Below are 18,677 nucleotides of genomic sequence, written 5' to 3'. Positions count from 1 at the left end.
TGCAACATGGAACCCAAGGTCAGTGGGAGTCCCCTGCTGACCCCAGGCTCCATGAGGGCTCTTCCACTTTGAAATGCACAAGAGCCCCTGCTGTGGACTCTTGTACATTTCAACGCTGGTCCCCCCCTCCCCCCCCTGCTTGAGCCGGGAATCAGCAGGAGGTTCTTGTACACTTCAGAGGAGGAATGTGGAAGTGCCGATCAACTAGTCAAGTAGTAAATTAACTGATACTTAACATCCTTAGGCTGGAGCACACTGGGTGCCAGCCCTACCCCCGGGGACTGTAGAATAATCGACTAACCAGTAAGAATTCATGAGGTTATTCAATTAACCAATATTAAACATCCCTAGCTCAAGGGTGAGGATCATAAGGCCCAGGGGCCAGATGCGGCCCCTGACTTGCCTAGATCCTGCGACTCGGGAGGGGGGGGGGACCCCAGCATTGGAGAGACTGTGCTGGTGCTTCAGCCTCTCTGCCATTCTCTCATGGGGCTGGAGCACACAATATACTAGCTTGGACCCTCCTAGGCTCTGGTATGTGAGGGGATGTGGGGAATGTGTTTCTTCTCATTCAGGGGCCATGTCAGTGAGACTGGATTTTTTTTATTTTATTGATTTTGTTTCTCACTTCTGTGCAGCCTCTGACTTGATTTTTTTTTTTTCAATGGGTTAGCAGCCCCTAACCTCAAAGGTTCCCAATGCCTGGACTAGCTACTCAGGTTGAAAAGGGGGCAGCAATATTCTTTATCAGGGGCTGAATATTAAATAGAAATATTTTAGCAGTTACCTGCCTTCTACAACTTGGAGAAATACAGAGCACTGCATGGTATACAAAAATTTCTGTGTATGTCTTGTGTTGGATTGCCTTCCACACAGTCTGGAGAAGGTAAGAGCTTGATCTATATCTATTTAAACAAAAAAAAACTCTTCCTGTGGGACAACAGTATCATGTCACTCTGCATCCCGCTGGCCTCCTCTCTCCTCTTCCCCCTCTCCCAGCTCAAGCCCAATCTCACTGCCACCCTTTGCCATTTGGGATTGCTATTTTAAACCAAGCCCCTACTCCCCTTCCTTCACACCCACCCCACAGGGCTTTAAATGCCAAGAAATGTGGCATAGTAGCCAGCAGACCCCACATGGCAGTTGACAGCCCAGGGGAGGGTACGGTGCCAGCAGCTGGATCTTGAGGCCTCCCCTGCTGGTGAGGCCAAAGGTAAAGAAAGGCCTGGGCTGACAGGCAGGGGGAGGCAGGAAGAAGGGGCTGCGGGAGGAGGAAGTAGAGAGGCATGGAGAAGGGGCAGGGTTGCCTATCCCCTGTGAGGGGTGTTGGCAAGCACAGTGAGCAGGAGGCACAGCCCCAGAGTGTGTGTATGTATATTAAAAGATGGTTCCTCCCCCTCTTGCCCCCCCTCACCATCTCCACGGTGCATGGGGGGCGGTGGATGGGGAGGCAGTGACACAGCAGTTGGAACCTGGCCCAAGCGGGGATTGGTTGTGCCGGGTTCCACGCTGCACCTCTGCCTTTGAAGCGCTGTAGGTGGCTCTTATTACATTTCGAAGGCAGAGGCTCAGCGGGAAATTTCATCAACTACTTGATTAGCTGATTAAAGTAGGGATGTTATGTTTCAATTAAACATCAGGCTGCTAATTGCTATGCAGTCTGGACAAGGAGGAGAGAGTTTCATGCCCTTGCGAAATCCCTGAGCTGCTATTGGCCAGTTTCCAGCCAATAGGAGCTGAGAAACTTTGGTGAAGGCAGGGGCAGCAAATGAAGCCTCCTCATTCCCCCTGCCTCCCTCCTTGGGCTGGAGCAGAGCCATGGGGAGCAGCCTGCTGAGCACACAGGCAGGTTTCCTGCAGAACTGCTGGCTGGGAGCTGCCTAAATAAGTGCCTCCCAGCCAGATCCTGTCTCTAGCACTCCACCCCCTTTCTCCTCCCCCCCCCCCCCCCAACTACTTGCCTCAGGCCACCACTGAAACCCTCTGTATCCACTCTCTCCACCTCCTCCAGCTCACAATTCCCTCCCAGACCCTTCATTCCCTCCTATGCCCCTACCCCAGGCCAGAATCCTCTCCTTTCCTGGACTCTGCATCCCAACTCCTACCCCAGATCATAACCCCCTCTTTCACCCAAACTCCCTGCTGCACCTCAGTCCTCTATTCCAAGCTCACTTCTATACCCCACCAGCTGTTCCAGGCCCTGTGCCCTCTCCACAGAAGTATGGCCCTTTACCATTTACCAAGATCTTGGTGTGGCCCCCATTAAAAATTATTGCCTGTCCCTACCCCAGAGCCTGGCTTTTCTCCCTGCTCCCCAAAGAGCCTGCAGGCCATGGACAGCTGCTGGAGGTGTCCAGTTTTGACCCGGACAATCCAGTATTTGAGCTTTGTTTAGGGGAAAAAAATTGAACATATAAATGTCCAGTATTTTCTAAATAAGATGTAATGTTGATTGTGATATAATGTCAAGTGTGTCTGGTGTTTTTGTTGAAACCATCTGGCAACCCTAGCTGGAGGTGGGGCAGCCCCCAGAACCTTGCTCACCTATATAGGCTGCAGGGCGGAGCTGCTGAGGGGGAACATCCTGTTGAATCTGTCCCTTCCCCCCCCCCCCTTCCTGACCCTCAGCCTGCAGACCATTGGGGGGGCTGCTGGAGGCCTGGGGCAGCCCTGGGAGCCTTGCCTCCCCCCCGAGATTGGACAACAAAATGGCAAATGAAATGTAATGTGGATAAGTGTAAAGTAATGCACCTTGGGAAAAATAACCCCAACTATACGTACAGTATGATGGGGGCTAATTTGGCTATGACACATCAGGAAAGATCTTGGAGTTATCGTGGGTAGTTCTCTGAAAACTTCCCCACAGTGTGCAGCGGCGGTCAAAAAGGCAAATAGGATGCTAGGAATTATTAAGAAAGGGATAGAAAATAAGACCCAGAATTATCTTACTGCCCCTGCATAAAACTACGATACGCCCACATCTTGAATACTGTGTACAGATGTGGTCTCCTCACCTCAAAAACTATATTTTGGCCTTGGAAAGGGTTCAGAAAAGGGCAACTAAAAAGATTTGGGGTTTGGAATGGGTCCCATATGAGGAGAGGTTAAAGCGACTGGGACTTTTCAGTTTAGAAAAGAGGAGACTGAGGGGGGATATGATAGAGGTATATAAAATCATGAGTGGTGTGGAGAGGGCCGATAAAGAAAAGTTATTTATTAGTTCCCATAATAGAAGAACTAGAGGACACCAAATGAAATTAATGGGGAGCAGGTTTAAAACTAATAAAAGAAGGTTCTTCTTCACACAGCATGTAGTCAACCTGTGGAACTCCTTGCCAGAGGAGGCTGTGAAGGCTAGGACTATAATAGAATTTAAAGAGAAGCTAGATAATTTCATGGAGGTTAGGTCCATAAAAGGCTATTAGCCAGGAGATAAAATGGTGTCCCTGGCCTCTGTTTTGTCAGAGGCTGGAGAGGGATGGCAGGAGACAAATCGCTTGATCATTGTCTTCGGTCCACCCTCTCTGGGGCACCTGGCATTGGCCACTGTCGGCAGACAGGATACTGGGCTAGATGGACCTTTGGTCTGACCCAGTACGGCCGTTCTTATGTTCAGAAGGCTGTGGGGAGGGGACGACGACACTGAAGGCATCATTGTGGGGGACCTGGCAGGAGGCTGTACGTTGCATGTGCATGGGCTCTCAAGCAGCCACCGCTTCCCTTCTGCATGTGAACCTTTAACTGCTGAAATTTTAAAGTACTTTTTAACATCCCAAATACTGAAAACAACCTTAAACAGAGCCTTGTTTGCTATTGGTATGACAGAAACCTTAAAGAAGAAGCATGTACTTTACATTACTTTTCTCTTCAATTTTCTAGTGTTTCTTGTTGTGGGTTTTTGAGGTGAAGTTTTGTTTCAATTTGCAATATATGGGCTTCTAGATGCAGTGAAATACACATACAAATCTGTGTATTAGTATTGCTGCCATAGAATAGAGTACACACTACAGGGCTGTGTCTACACTGGGCCACTTATTCCAGAAAATCAGCCGCTTTTCTGGAATAAGCTGCGAGCTGTCTACACTGGCCCTTGAATTTCTGGAAAAGCAACGACGCTCTATGGTACAAAATCAGCCGCTATTCTGGAAAAACTATTCAGCTCCCGCTCGGGCATAAGTCCTTATTCTGGAACACTGTTCTGGAAAAGGGCCAGTGTAGACAGCCCAGTAGTCTTTTCCGGAAAAAGGCCCCGATCGCGAAAATGGCAATCGGGGCTCTTTTCTGGAAAAGCGTGTCTACAATGGCCACAGACGCTTTTCCAGAAAAGCCCTTTTTCTGGAAAAGCAGCCTGCCAATGTAGATGCTCCTTTTCCGGAAAAACTGAAAACGGAATAGTATTCCGTTCTAAGCAGTTCCGGAAATTCATGCCAGTGTAGACACAGCCCTGTTGTATAGGATTTACAAGTCACCAATGTAGCACTTTGGTATAAAAATGATTTCTTGGTTCCATTAACCCACTGGGGACTTATTCCTCATCTCTAGTTTTAATTCCTGCTAGAAATGGATTTGTCAGTGTTTCTCATCAAATTTTCTTGAAAAATCCAGTTCAGAAATAAAAAAAAATGTAATAGTTCCTTCATGTGTGCACTCTACTTACAAAGGCTGTTATAGGGATGCAGTTGTCTTAAATGTATTTTAAAATGTACATTTGGAATCCTTGCATGAGCATTCTATATATTGAAATTCAATTTTAAAAAAGCTGTTTTTTTTTTTTTAAACAGAGTTTAACTGGAAGCACTTCCTTTCTCCACAATAACTTGAAATAGATGTCAGCTAAATTATAATACTAGCTTAAAGACAAATTTTGTTTTAATAAAAACACAGTTCACCGTAAGTTAGGCAGTCCTTTTGTGAATGTTTCTGTCACTTGTCTGGAATGCTAAGTATTAGCAACAGTTAAGCATTGCTCACAGCAACGTGGAGATTAAATTTTCTCCAAACAAGGAGTAAGGAAATTAGAGTGCATTGCTTCTAGTTTTGCCCGGTGCTTATTCCACAATTTCTAGAGAAATGTAAGAGGAAAGCTCTTTAGCTTGTGCTTGTGCCCTAAATATAAGTAGGAATTCATCCTTAATTTGTATTTTCTAAAAATGTCTGAAGTCCTGGTTCCCTGTACAAATACATTAAAAAGTGAACTTTTAGACACTTAAAACTTTCTCTCAATTTCTTTCCCTACAGCTCTGGGTAGAGGTGAAGTTCAAAATATTTGTGCAGCCCATGGGCTAAAAGTATGAACTGCATCTGCTACAGTACTAAGTGCTATGAATTCATTGCATCATTGCAGGGTGAGTAGGGCTTAGGATGGCCTGGCTTCGGCTGAACCAGAAACATAGGTGCTGGAACAGGTCAGACCTCCCTCCCTCACCCTTCCCCCTCCCCCCGTATTCAAATTCCCACCACCAATTCCTGCCCTGCTGCATTTAAATCCTCAATGCTATACCAAGCCCACCCTGCTTAACTTCCTACATTTGACCCCCTATTCGGAGTCCTCTTACCTCATATGTGCCTGGACCACCCTGATAAGGATCCCCTACCCCACAGAGCCAAAATCAGCCCATATGGAGCCTTATCCCACCAAGACCCATTCCTCCAGTATGCATCCCTTCCCTTGCTGAGCTCCCGTATCTGCTAAGTCTTATCCTCCCGTTTCTAGAACTAACTTCCCTCTGAGCCCTAACTGGCTTTGCCTGGACCTTGCAGATTACCATTGCTTATGTTCATCCAGATAGTCCTGGATTCCCTGCTGAGTTTGCCCCGTACAGAACCCTCGAACTCACAACCAGATTCCTTTGTACTTAGCCCCACCATTCTTGGATCCTTCTAGGTTGAGTCCACCTGCCCATACTTGGTGTGCAGAGACAGGAGTTTGGGCTCTTTGGGGCAGATCAGCCTTTCGATATCAGGATTAGGTGCAACCTCACTGCCTAGTCTGTCAGAGGAGTTCAGGGAGCTGCAGGGTGGTCTATCATCTCTATGCAGTCAGTAATCTCTGCTCCTCACCACCAACTTGGAATCTCAACAGTCAGTAGTATAGTGGAGGCTTCACCTCAGCAGCTAGCAAAGCTCCATAAGCATTTGGTGAGTGTATTTTAATCTGTTTTTCTCTGACTTTGGGCTGCTCTGTTTTTTTTCCTGCTGAGAGTCATAGAATTCAGACATGCATCTGATGAAGTGGGTCTTTGCCCACGAAAGCTCATGCTCCAACACTTCGGTTTAGTCTATAAGGTGCCACAGGACTCCTCACTGCTTTTATAGAATTCTGAAAATACCATTCTGCTTGATTCTTATGTAGCTAAATAACTTATTTAGGTTACATATTTTTTTTCATTGCATGCCTAAATGTGATGCCTTGTTCACTAATCAAAGGAATATCCTGGGCACATATTGGCATGAATAATCTTGTTTAATAGAATGCATTAGATGTAAAGTACTACAACAAAACCAAGACATAGTGAAGTAAATCACTTGTTAAGCTATAAGTAACATACTTTTTAGTATTCATAGGCAAAGATGCCCCTCCCGTACTTCACACTTATATCGGCTTCTGGAATGAAAAATGTTAATTGATATAGAAATAGTAACTCTTACAGAATCTCATGCCATTGGGCAGCCATACCATATCAGTTTGCAGCACAGAATTGTGGCTTCTTACTGGTCAGTGCATTTTAAAAATGTTTAGGGAGTTGTATTTCTGGCTGATATAAAATCATTGGACTGTTGCATCTGTCTTCACTAAACTGTGAGAACATACTGTTGTGCAGTATTGGTTTTAGTTTTCTGCATTGTGTTCTGTTAAAAGAGAAGTCTGGCAAAAGGTACAAGTAAGAATGAATATTTATAGTCTGATTATTGTGACTTTTTGTTTTCTTTTCCTCTCTTGCTAACTAACTTATTTGATGTGATTATTTTTTACTTTTGTCAGTCCTCATTTTTGTTGATTAATGCCTTAGTAGTTCATATATGATATTGATGCTCTCTTTGTGCAACATTATAGGAGGGGGTTGTATTTATTAATGTCACTTTAGATTTAGTTATTGGTCTTGCCACTCTGTCTTAGAGTATTTTTTTTCATATATTGCTAACCCCACACAAATGGGTAAGCAGATATTTTTATTTTCAGTTCCCTTCATCATGAGAAGGGGATGTGGCGAGTCTCGATCCTTACCAGGTAACAGAAACATGCCTTCAGGTGCTTTCCATAGTTTACTCTAAAACTTGGTAGTATTGAATTACTGCTTGAGTGACCCCTTTGGTATCTATAGCGTTATAACTTTCTTATATGTTTTTGGGAAGGATTTCTAACTGCCATTTTGAAACATTAATGTTGCATTGAATCTTAGTATTTGAGTTTTTGGTTTAAAATGAATTTTTGTAAATTATTGTCATTTAATCAGTTGAAATCTAAAATGACCAAAATAATTTCACATTCTTATAGTATTTTTTGATATTTTGATGTTGAACAAAAATTCTGTACTTGTCCAATTACATTTTTATCTTCATGCACTTTATTTACACAGTTGTTTTGAAACTGATTTCATTACTCCTCAGTTATAGTAATACCCTCTGGCCCCAACTAAGTTTTGACTCCATTGTGGCTTATATTGTAGGATGACAGAAGCAGGGATGATCCCGGATCTGTAGGGAGTAATTCTTATCTGAAAGTATTTGTTGGGTGAGGAGGATAAAGTTCTCACTCCAAATAAGGTAGTTATATTTAATTAGCAACCTCACAGCTTTGTTAGCGTATTCTTCTTTATAACAACTAATTTTACCTCCATTTAAGAACCCTCTGACATTGAACAGATACTTTATTTTGTCACTAGAAGATTTAACCAAGCATTGTGTGGGTCCTTAATTTAAATGTTTTGTTTTTCTTATTTTAAATCCTTGTTTGGGGTGGGGCTGGAATGAGGGATTGAGTATGCAGGCTGCCCCAGGGAGAGGTGCGAAAGCCACCCCCTCTCTCTGCAACAGCTTGAGGCCTGGTGAGAAGCACCTATGGATGGCTGCTGCAGCAGGCACTGTTGGGGGTGGAGTGCAGCTCCCCCAATTGGGGGAAAGACAGACAAATACTCTACTGTATTTCAGATAGCTGTCCCTTTCTCTACCCCTGCTGGCCAAGTGGGGTAATAGATGTCGTGGCCCCAACTCCGGCCCTTTGCTGTCTCCCTGTGATCATTCTGCAGTATAACAGTCCCTCCTGCCAGACCCCTTCCTTTCCATTTTATGAGAAAAAATTGAATTCCAGACACATCCCATTTTCCTGGCACAGGCAAACCCTTTTATCATAACTTATCTACTTTAAGTTATGATAAGAGGAAGCTGCATACCAAATATGGTGGTCCTATCTCTTGCAGTTTAGGAGGAGTTCTTGAACAAATAGACTCCCAGACAGGTGCGCATTTCTAAAATATATAGGAAAAAGAAATTCACTCTTATATGGCTTGAACCCATGTTTTTTAAAGTCAGCGACAAAGCTCCCATTTACTTTACTGGATTCAGGTCATAATTCAGATTCAGAAAATCTACACCATCTTTCTGTGAAACTTGACAGCCTGTATTTATTTAAAAAAAAAAAAAAAGACTAGTCTGGTAACTTTGTATGTGCTACAGTAAACCAGTTGTTCTAGTCTATGTAATTATATACAAACACATAAGAATATAAATGAGGAACACTGGTTACAGAAAGATACATATAATTTGAGATGGGAGTGCTTATGTATTTGGAATAGGTATGCACGTTTAAATTTTAACTTCAAAAGACACTTCAGATTAACCCCTTTAAAAAAAAAAAATAGCTAGGTTAGCGAAAAAGTCCCTTAGGGCTCATCTGTTAACTTTCTTGTTTTTAAATTGTTGGGGGGGGTTTTTTTTCCTGACAATTCTGAGAGGTTAATAATATGAAATATCCAAATACTATACCAACTACATATTATATTTATACTTTATATGCTCTTTTATATCCTTATGTATCTGCTAAGGGTATACTAGATTTCATTAGAGCAATGAGATATTGGTTGATTAAGGTGCTTGTCTCCGGTCAAAATATAACTTGAATTTTGTTGCCAACCTGTCTTTCAGGTACAGAGGCAAAGCTTATATGCTTTAGCACAGTAAACAAAATTTTAAGAGGAGATACCATGCTTGATCATAGTGCAGGCATTTGCTCAAGAAAAAATTACCCTTACACTTTGATTTTTGCCAGACTCCAATTTACCTCTGTTCATATCTTTGAAATGGTTTTTTTTTGTAAAAAGGGAAAGAGTTGTTTTTGTTTCATATTTCCGATCAGCAATATATAATGAGACAGATACATCTAGATACCTATTTTCCTTTTTCCCTTGACTTTATGGCTGCTGAAAGGAAGTGGAAGCTTTCTTTCTCTCTTCTCCAACTCCAGAGTCTCTTAACTGGGGAGGAATGAGTAGCAGTAGCTATTTTTACCACCAATTGGCTCCCAAAAGAGTAAGGAACGTTCCCTTCTTTTCAGTCCTCACTCAGCTCCCTGGCTGCTCTAAGGGATAGATCTCCATTATCCTGCCTTTTCCTATTTTTTTTTTATTGCCTTTTTCTATTTTGAGTTGTCAACCCTTATGAATAGCAGGTTTTTCATGTCCTAGCAGGGTGAAATTGGAATTCTCAAATGCTCTCGGCCTAGGGCCGTGGTCACCAACAAGTCGATCGCGAGGCCTCAACCAGTCGATCGCAAGGCGTCCTGTCCACCCCGCCCCCATTTCCCTCCCACCCCTGAGAAGCCCCACTACTTACCTCAAGTGAAAATGGAGGTGGTGTCGGCTTCCCAGCAATAGACAGAAGTCCCGCAGCTTTGCACCGCTTCCGGTGATTCTGGAAGTGCGCTAGCTGCTCTGCCGGGTGTACTGTGGGAGGGAGCATCGGCTCCCTGCACCTCACAGGAGGAGTGAGTCAGCCCTGGGGCAGGCACGCGCGGGGTTTCATGGCGGGGGCGGGGTCAGCACTGGGGAAGGGGGGGAGGAATCGGCCCCAGGACAGGCACGCATGGGGTTTCCCTGTGCTGGGGGGGTGAGTTGGGCCCTGAGGAGGCATATGCTGGCTTCCCGTGGGGGGGGAGCGGGGAGAATCCTGGGAGGAGGCAGATGCAGGGGACTCTCTGCCTCCACTGCCCCCCCCTTCCTGTTCCCTCTTCCCCTGTTCCCTCTCCCCACTGCCCAGTTCCCTCTCCCTAGTCACAGAACTCTGTCCCCATTCCCCTGTCCCAGGCCACAGAACTCTGTCCCCACTGGCACCCTGCCCCCTGCCAAAGCACTCACTAGCACCCTTCCTCAGTACTATGTCCCCTGTTCCCACCAATACAGTTGGGGCCACATTAGTGAAACTTGAGGGGGTGGGGATGGAGGATGGTTTTTTGCATCTCATTTGTGTGGCCCCAACTGATTTTTTTTTTTTCTTGAGTCAGTGACCCCTGACTCAAGACAGGTTCCCTGCCCTTTTCAGAAATAGACAATGCAGAAACTTTGTTTGACAGTATTTTATTTAAAAATGAAGCCTGGCCAACAAACCCCAAACTGGGGCCAAGAACCCATCTGGCCACAGCATCATAACACTCCTGCGCTCCCCTTTCCCCCAGACCCTACATCTGACCCTATCATATTACTGGAACCCCCTGCTGTGTGCCCCTCACATACCCCAACCCAAATTCCTGAACCCTCACATCCAGAAGTCTGTGGCTTGCTTAATACCCTAACCTTACATCTGACCCCAACACTGCCCGGCCTGGTGCTCTCTTCCCAAGCCAGTGTCCCCATATCTACCTTCTCCTGAATCCAGATTTCCTCTCAAAGCTTGCACCTCTCACCCCTTCCCACACCCAAATCCCTCATTAGACTAAAGTATTAAAAACAAAGGTGATGTCATGCTAGGAGTTTACTACAGGCCACCTACCCAGGAGGAAGAAGTGGATGAGGCTTTTTTTTTTTTAAACAACTAACAAAATCATCCAAAACCCAAGATTTGGTGGTGATGGGGGACTTCAACTATCCAGATATATGTTGGGAAAATAACACTGTGGGGCACAGACTATACAATAAATTCTTGGACTGCTTTGGAGACAACTTTTTATTTCTGAAGGTTGAAAAAGCTACTAGGGAGAAAGCTGTTCTAGATTTGATCCTAACAAATAGGGAGGAACTGGTTGAGAATTTGAAAGTGGAAGGCAGGTTGGGTGAAAGTGATCATGAAACCATAGAATTCACAATTCTAAAGACGGGTAGAAAGGAGAACAGCAAAATAGAGACAATCGATTTCGGGAAAGCGGATTTTGGTAAGCTCAGAGATCTGATTGGTAAGGTCCCATGGGAATCGAGACTGAGAGGAAAAACAACTGAGGAGAGTTGGAAGTATTTCAAAGGGACGATGTTAAGGGCCCAAAAGCAAACAATTCTGCTGTGTAGGAAAGATAGAAAATATGGCAAAAGACCAGCTTGGCTTAACAAGGAGATCTTGCATGATCTCAAAATAAAAAAGGAGTCATATAAAAAAAATGGAAACTAGGACAAATTACAAAGGATGACTATAGGCAAACAGCACAGGAATGCAGGGGCAAGATTGCAAAGGCACAGAATGAGCTCAAACTAGCTACGGGAATAAAGGAAACAAGAAGACGTTTTATAAATACAATAGAAGCAAGAGGAAGACCAAGGACAGGGTAGGCCCACTGATCAGTGAAGAGAGAAACAGTAACAGGAAACTTGGAAATGGCAGAGATGCCCAATGACTTCTTTCTTTCGGTCTTTACCGAGAAGTCTGTAGCAATGCCTAATATAGTGAATGCTAGTGGAAAGGGGGTAATTTTAGAAGGTAAAATAAAAAAAAACGAGTTAAAAATCACCTAGAAAAATTAGATGCCTGCAAGTCACCAGGGCCTGATGAAATACATCCTAGAATACTCAAGAAGCTGATAGAGGAGGTATCTGGGCCTCTAGCTATCATCTTTGGAAAATCATGGGAGACAGGAGAGATTCCAGAGGACTGGAAAAAGGCAAATATAGTGCCCATCTATAAAAAGGGAAATAACAACAACCCAGGAAACCACAGACCAGTTAGTTTAACTTCTGTGCCAGGGAAGATAATGGAGCAAGTAATTAAGGAAATCATCTGTAAACACTTGGAAAGTGGCAAGGTGATAGGGAACAGCCATCATGATTTGTAAAGAACAAATCAAGTCCAACCAATCTGATAGCTTTCTTTAATAGGATAACAAGTCTTGTGGATAAGGGAGAAGTGGTGGATGTGATATACCTAGACTTTAGTAAGGTGTTTCATACGTCCTCGCATGATATTCTTATCTATAAACTAGGGAAATGCAACTTAGATGGGGCTACTATAAGGTGGGTGCATAACCGGCTGGCTAATCGTACTCAGAGAATAGTTATTAATGGTTCACAATCCTGCTGGAAAGACATAACAAGTGGCATCTTCAGTATCGTCATCAACTATTTAGATATTGGTATAGAAAGTATGCTTATTAAGTTTGTAGATGATACCAAGGGATTGCAACTAATCTGGAGGATAGGGTCATAATTCAAAATGACCTGGACAAATTGGAGAAATAGTCTGAGATAAATAGGATGAAGTTTAATAAAGACAAATGCAAAGTGCTCCACTTAGGAAGGAACAATCAGTTTCACACATACAGAATGGGAAGCGACGGTCTGGAAAGGAGTACAGCAGAAAGGGATCTAGAGGCTATAGTGGACCACAAGTTAAATATGAGTCAGCAGTGTGATGCTATTGCAAAGAAAGCAAACATGATTCTGGGATGCATTAACAGATGTGTTGTGGAGCAAGACACGAGAAGTCATTCTTCTGCTCTGCTCTGCGCTGGTTAGGTCTCAATTGGAGTATTGTGTCCAGTTCTGGGCACCGCATTTCAAGAAAGATGTGGAAAAATTGGAGAGGGTCCAGAGAAGAGCAACGAGAATGATTAAAGGGCTAGAGAACATGACCTATGAGGGAAGGCTGAAGGAATTAGGTTTGTTAGTTTAGAAAAGAGAAGATTGAGGTGGGACAGAATAGCAGTGTTCAGGTATCTAAAAGGGTGTCATAAGGAGAAGGGAGAAAACTTGTTCATCTTGGCCTCTGAGGATAGAACAAGAAGCAATGGGCTTAAACTGCAGCAAGGGAGGTTTAGGTTGGACATTAGGAAAAACTTCTTGTCAGGGTGGTCAAACACTGGAATAAATTGCCCAGGGAGGTTGTGGAATCCCCATCTTTGGAGATATTTAAGAATAGGTTAGATAAATGTCTATCAGGGATGGTCTAGATAGTATTTGGTCCTGCCATGGGGGCAGGGGACTGGACTCAATGACCTCCCGAGGTCCCTTCCAGTCCTGTGATTCCCACCCCGGAGCCTTCACCTCCTGTCTCAACCCAGCAAGGTTACGGCTAGACTGCAGGAGTTTTTCAGGATTCCGGAGATATCCCAGAAAAACTCTTCTGCATCCATGGATGCATTTGTTCTTCCACTTTTTTTTTTAGTGGAATAGCAAACATGATCTTTCGGTCACCTCCATATTTCTCTTTCCACGAGGAATAAGGGGGCTTCCAAAAGAAGGGATTTTTCTGACATTTGGTCCAGTCTAGACAGGCCAAATGTTGGAAAAACCTCTTTCTACAGAAGAATTTGGGGAAAAAAGCAGCGGTATAAGGGTTGGGGATAGCAAGTGATGGAGAGGAGGAGAATAGAGGGCGGAGCTTCAAGGAAGGGACGGGGCTTCAAGGAAGGGACGGGGCTTCAAGGAAGGGGCAGGGCGGTAGATCTGTGTGGAAAGGTTGGAGACCACTGACCTAGGGACATGAACAAATAGTCAAGTACTACTTGATAAGCAAGAGCTTATTGGGTAGCACTAACAACTACTTAATCTCCCCCACTCCCTCTGTCACTGCTCTGCACTCTTAAAGGGACAGAGGAGCCGACATGCAAAGAAGCTGGCTCCCCCACTGAGTCTCAGGACAACGTCCCACTCCACTGCCACTCTGAATTCTTAAAGGGACAGACGCAATAGCCCATCCCACGGGTCTCTCACTTTAAGAGCGCAGAGTGGCAACGGAGGGCGGGGGTGTATGGAGGGTCTTGTGTCGAAAACCTGTGCAATTGGCTGCTTTCAGCACAAGACCCTCCACACCCCCCCGCCCTCCATTGCCACTCTGCGCTCTTAAAGTGAGAGACCCATGGGATGGGCTATGGCTTCTCTGTCCCTTTAAGAATTCAGTGGCAGTGAAGTGAGGAGGGATTGTGCTAAGACATGGGGGCTGGCTGCTCTGTTCCTTTCAGAATGCACAATGGCAGTATGCATGTGTGTGTGTGTGTGGGGGGGGTTGTCCTGAGATCTGGTGGGGGACCAGAGCCAGCATCTTTGCATGCTGGCTCCCCTCTGTCCCTTTAAGAATGCAGTGTGTCTGGGGTGGTGGTGGGGGAGGGAGAATTGAGAGGGCTTATGCTGAAACTGTCCTTCCTTAACTGACTGGGTGAGTAGTTGATGGAAATTCCATTGACTACTGGACTAGCAAATTAATTGCTGCTTAACATCCCTACTCAACATATTTGGAATTGTAGCAGGGAAAGTGATTGCTTTTACACGTAAGAAAACACTATTGGCAGCAACCAAAGCATTGAAGTTGCCTGTCTCCAAACTCAGGAAGACAGTATTGCAGTTTTATGTTTGGCTTCCATTCAGAAGATCATCTTCCCAATCATAAGAACTAGGAACATAATTTCTTCCGAACTCTATGTGACTGGACTTCCATGCATGCCAGGGACAACTTTCTCTTTACAACTGTTTAGAGGGGGAGTGGATTTTCAAGTCTTCATGTTTATATATCATTGTGTTTCCTTTCTAACTGAAAGAAGCTTTGTGACACTTTCTTTCAGCTAGGCAGAGAGAACATTCTCTTCTCCAAGGACAGTGCTGATAATCATTCATCAGCTGGTTGGCAGAGAGTACTCTATTGTATTTTTCTTCCTTTCAGTCAGAGTAAAACTGTCACTGTCCAGGGGAACCTTGTTTTTGTTGGTAAGAAAGCAGGATTATGTGTGTCATTTATAATCTGTCATCAGTTCAATGCTATTTGCAGGAAGAAACTTTGAAGACATTTTTAAACCTATAAATCGGGAGTCCGGTTGCTTTGAGAATCAGAGGGGTAGCCGTGTTAGTCTGGATCCGCAAAAGCGACAAGGAATCTGGTGGCATCTTATAGACTAAGTTGTATTGGAGCATAAGCTTTCGTAGGTAACGACCCACTTCGTCAGATGCATGTGACGTCTCCTAAGTGGGTCTTTGCCCACGAAAGTTTGTTCCAATACATCTGTTGGTATATAAGGTGCCACAGGACTCCTTGTTGCAGTTGCTTGGAGTACTTAGTTTTTGGCAAAAATCTCTACTGTGGAAATTCTCAGTCATATGTACAATTTGTCTCTGGCTTATGCTTGTTGGTGTCATTGGGCTGCTGATTTAAAACCTCATTTAAGAGCTATATCTTATTTGTCTTGTGTTTATCACTTCTCTAACTTTCTTTTTTATGTTCACAGATTTGTTTGTAAATGCATCAGAAAGAGGCAGCACAGAATGAAGAAAGCAAGTAGGTCTGTTGGCTCAGTGCCCAAAGTGCCTGGAATAAATAAAACTCAAACAATAGAAAAAATCAAACCAGAAAACAGCTCCTCAGTGTCTACAGTAACAAAACTTTCAAAAACTGGGACATCAACTTCCCTGCTGAAGGTAACCTCCCATAGACTGCCTTGTTTTTTGTTTTTTTTGGTTTTTTTTGTCTTGTCAGTAAAGGATGTGGAAGGTTAGAATTTTAAAATCAGTAAACTAATGCAGTGGAAAACTGGGCTTCATGATCTCTCAATGAATGAAGAGAATCTTCATAATTATACAGTACAGGACAGAATGAGAGATTACTAACTGTGGTCATTGAATTTTGCTGCTTTTGATGTGTACCATGGTGAAAGAGTGTGTTTTGTGAAACTTATAACTTTCCTAACTTTTCTGTAAAAAGGGCAGCATGGAAACTGAGCTGCCTTCCACTGGGCATTATTATTGCTCTGAGAGGGAGTGCCATGTGTTGCTCTTTAAATACTTTCTTTGACAGACTCATGGGGAGTGATGATAGGGTGTGATAAGTATGGCTAGACCCTACAGCCCAATCCTGAGCCCACTCCTGTTCAGACCCTGCATTCCCACCCCCTCTCCTGGCCTGAGTCCCCATCCTGCACTCCAACTATCTCATCCCCAACCAGAGCCCTCATTCCCCTAACCCCGAGGCCCTTTCATGCTCTGAATCTCTCAGCCCCACCTCTGTTGGAAATCGTCCATGTGCAGAATGAACTTTATATGCATCAGTATAGAGGGGATGTGTAGCACATCATCTCCATATTGGTGCACATAACAAAATTAATTCCACACATAGATATAAAACATTTTTCACCCCAAAAGTTTCAGATTCCATCCCACCTGCCAATGATTTGGGTCCTTTTGTATTATAAGTCGATGTTTGTCTTGGATGAACTGCTGGGAAGTCTCTGAAGTTTGGGATGCGCTTTTTCAGCTGGAGCAAGTATGTAATCCAGAGGCTCTGAGACTGCTACAGGGAGTGAAGTTTGCTCAACAGCCTTAGCTAAGAGTGAGTTGGCTTTTAGTTGATGCTGTAGATAGTCATGGCCTTAGCCCCTAAGGGTCTAGGTTTAATCCAGTCTGCTGACAGCCTGGCTCCCTTGGCCTCAAATTTAAAGACGTATACCTAGCAGTTTCTTCTCTCCCGGGTAACAGTTATTTACCCTAGGTTTGAAAGTAAATAAAAATGATTGTATTAAGTACAAAAAGTAGTATTAAGTGGTTACAAATGACAGATCAAAGTAAATCACTAGCTAAATAAAACAAAATAAGCCGCTAAGCTTAATGCTCTTAAACATGTTACACGCAATTTCTCAGCCTAGCAAAAGTGACAAGGAGTCCGGTGGTACCTTACAGACTAACAGATGTATAGGAGCATAAGCTTTCGTAGGCAAAGACCCACTTTCTGGGTCTTTGCCCACGAAAGCTTATGCTCCTATACATCTGTTAGTCTGTAAGGTACCACCGGACTCCTTGTTGCTTTTGCAGATCCAGACTAACACGGCTACCCCTCTTAGACTTGTCACCCTAACAGTTTTTCTTTTCTCACAAGCCAGGCAACCTCCTAGCTTGGGCTTCAACTTTCTTCCTGTTCAGTCTTAGTTGTTTCCAGGGCTGATGGGGTACAGATGACGCCCGAATTGCAATGCGTTTGGTTCCTGGGGAAGCGTCACAAGACGGGGTGTTATAACTTGAATCCTCATTGATGATAGGCACCGTGCGCCATGTCAAATGAAGGCCGAGGCCGTAAGTTGGGGGCTTATGGCCCCTTTCACACTTTAAAAAATAGTTGTAAGTGCAGGGGATTGGAACTTGGGCAGTCAGAACTCAGGGGTTTCCTGTACTAAAGAGCTTTGGGAACAAAACCTCCTTAAGAAGCTCTCACTTTTCCCTGAGAGTAGGGCTACTCAACAAGACCAGGGCTTTAAAGAGCCAGCTCCTAAGCAATCAGAGGAGGTAGGGTGTAGGAGCGGATAACAGGAGTTTTGCGAGGTAGTTGGAGGCTGGAACTAAAAGCATTTAAAGCCAAAAACATCCTCCAGTGACAAAACAGTGAGTAAAAAGAGAATGCATGCAGAAGTCCAGGAACAGAATGGGAGTTATCCAGTTAATTTCACCCAGTGCAGCATGTGAAGCTGCATCTAGCCATGGAGCATCTAGCCATCTGAGATCATGTATGGATTTGGATATCAGAGTGGCTCAACTGGAGGAGCTACAGAAGACAGTTACCATGGATGAGAGTTTCTGGAACACAGTAGAATGATGTTGTTGAGGAGGATGAAAGTTGAAGTGAAGGAGAACATCTAACTAGAGAAGAGGAAAACGATCCCATAGTTGAGACAGTCCTTCCACATGATGTTGGGGTATCCTCTCAGGGGAGGGAACTCCAGTTATTAGAAAGAAATAGTAGTCATGGTTGATTTAATCAATAGAGACCTAGATACCTACGTTTATGATGGCTGGGAGAAATGCATGGTAATTTGCTGGCCTGGAATAAAGGTTGTGGATCTGTTGAGGCATCTAGATAGGCTTGTGTAGTGCTGGGGAGGATCCTGTTGTTATGGCACATGTAGGATAATTAATTAGGTAACCATGCAGAGAAGGATAGAAGAGAGATCTTGGGGGCCAAAGTTGGGCAGCAAGGTAAGAGAGATTGAAGCCCAGGACCTCCATTCTCTGAAATGTTTTTAGTTCAACTCACAGGGCCAATTAGGCAGGACTGCAGGGTCTAAATGAGTGGCTAAGACAATAGTGTAGGAAGGAGGGATTTGGATTTATTAGGAACTAGGGAATTCTTTGGGAAAGGAGGAGCCTATGCAAGGAAGGAGGGGCTCTTACTAAGCCAAAGTAAAATCAGTTTGCTGTCACTTAGTTTAAAAACTGCTCTACAACCTTTTAAATATCAAGGGCTGCGGGAAAGCTGACAGGTGTGGAGGAGCTCATGGTTTAGACAGAGAGATCCCT

General features: G+C 44.1%; 1 protein-coding gene across 5 annotated transcripts in view; it reads left to right on the top strand.

Moving 5' to 3' along the window:
- The window catches only part of SPECC1L (sperm antigen with calponin homology and coiled-coil domains 1 like), a 126,372-nt gene that overhangs the window by 17,703 nt on the left and 89,992 nt on the right, over positions 1-18,677 (top strand). For 3 of the 5 annotated variants that reach the window (XM_075897998.2, XM_075897996.2, XM_014580182.4), the window contains one exon: positions 15,626-15,815. In XM_075897998.2, coding sequence (XP_075754113.1) covers positions 15,663-15,815 — 153 coding nt within the window. In that variant the 5' untranslated portion in view covers positions 15,626-15,662. Of the gene's footprint in view, positions 1-7,180; positions 7,229-7,667; positions 7,765-15,625; positions 15,816-18,677 lie in introns of those variants that run through there. The other 2 variants (XM_075897997.2, XM_075897999.2) reach the window with 2 other exon arrangements.

This window comes from Pelodiscus sinensis, chromosome Z (genome assembly GCF_052426305.1).
Source record: "Pelodiscus sinensis isolate ZL-2025 chromosome Z, ASM5242630v1, whole genome shotgun sequence".
Classification (NCBI taxonomy): Eukaryota; Metazoa; Chordata; order Testudines; family Trionychidae; genus Pelodiscus; species Pelodiscus sinensis.
Note: the sequence above shows the minus strand (reverse complement) of the source record. Positions and strands in the feature narration are given on the sequence as shown.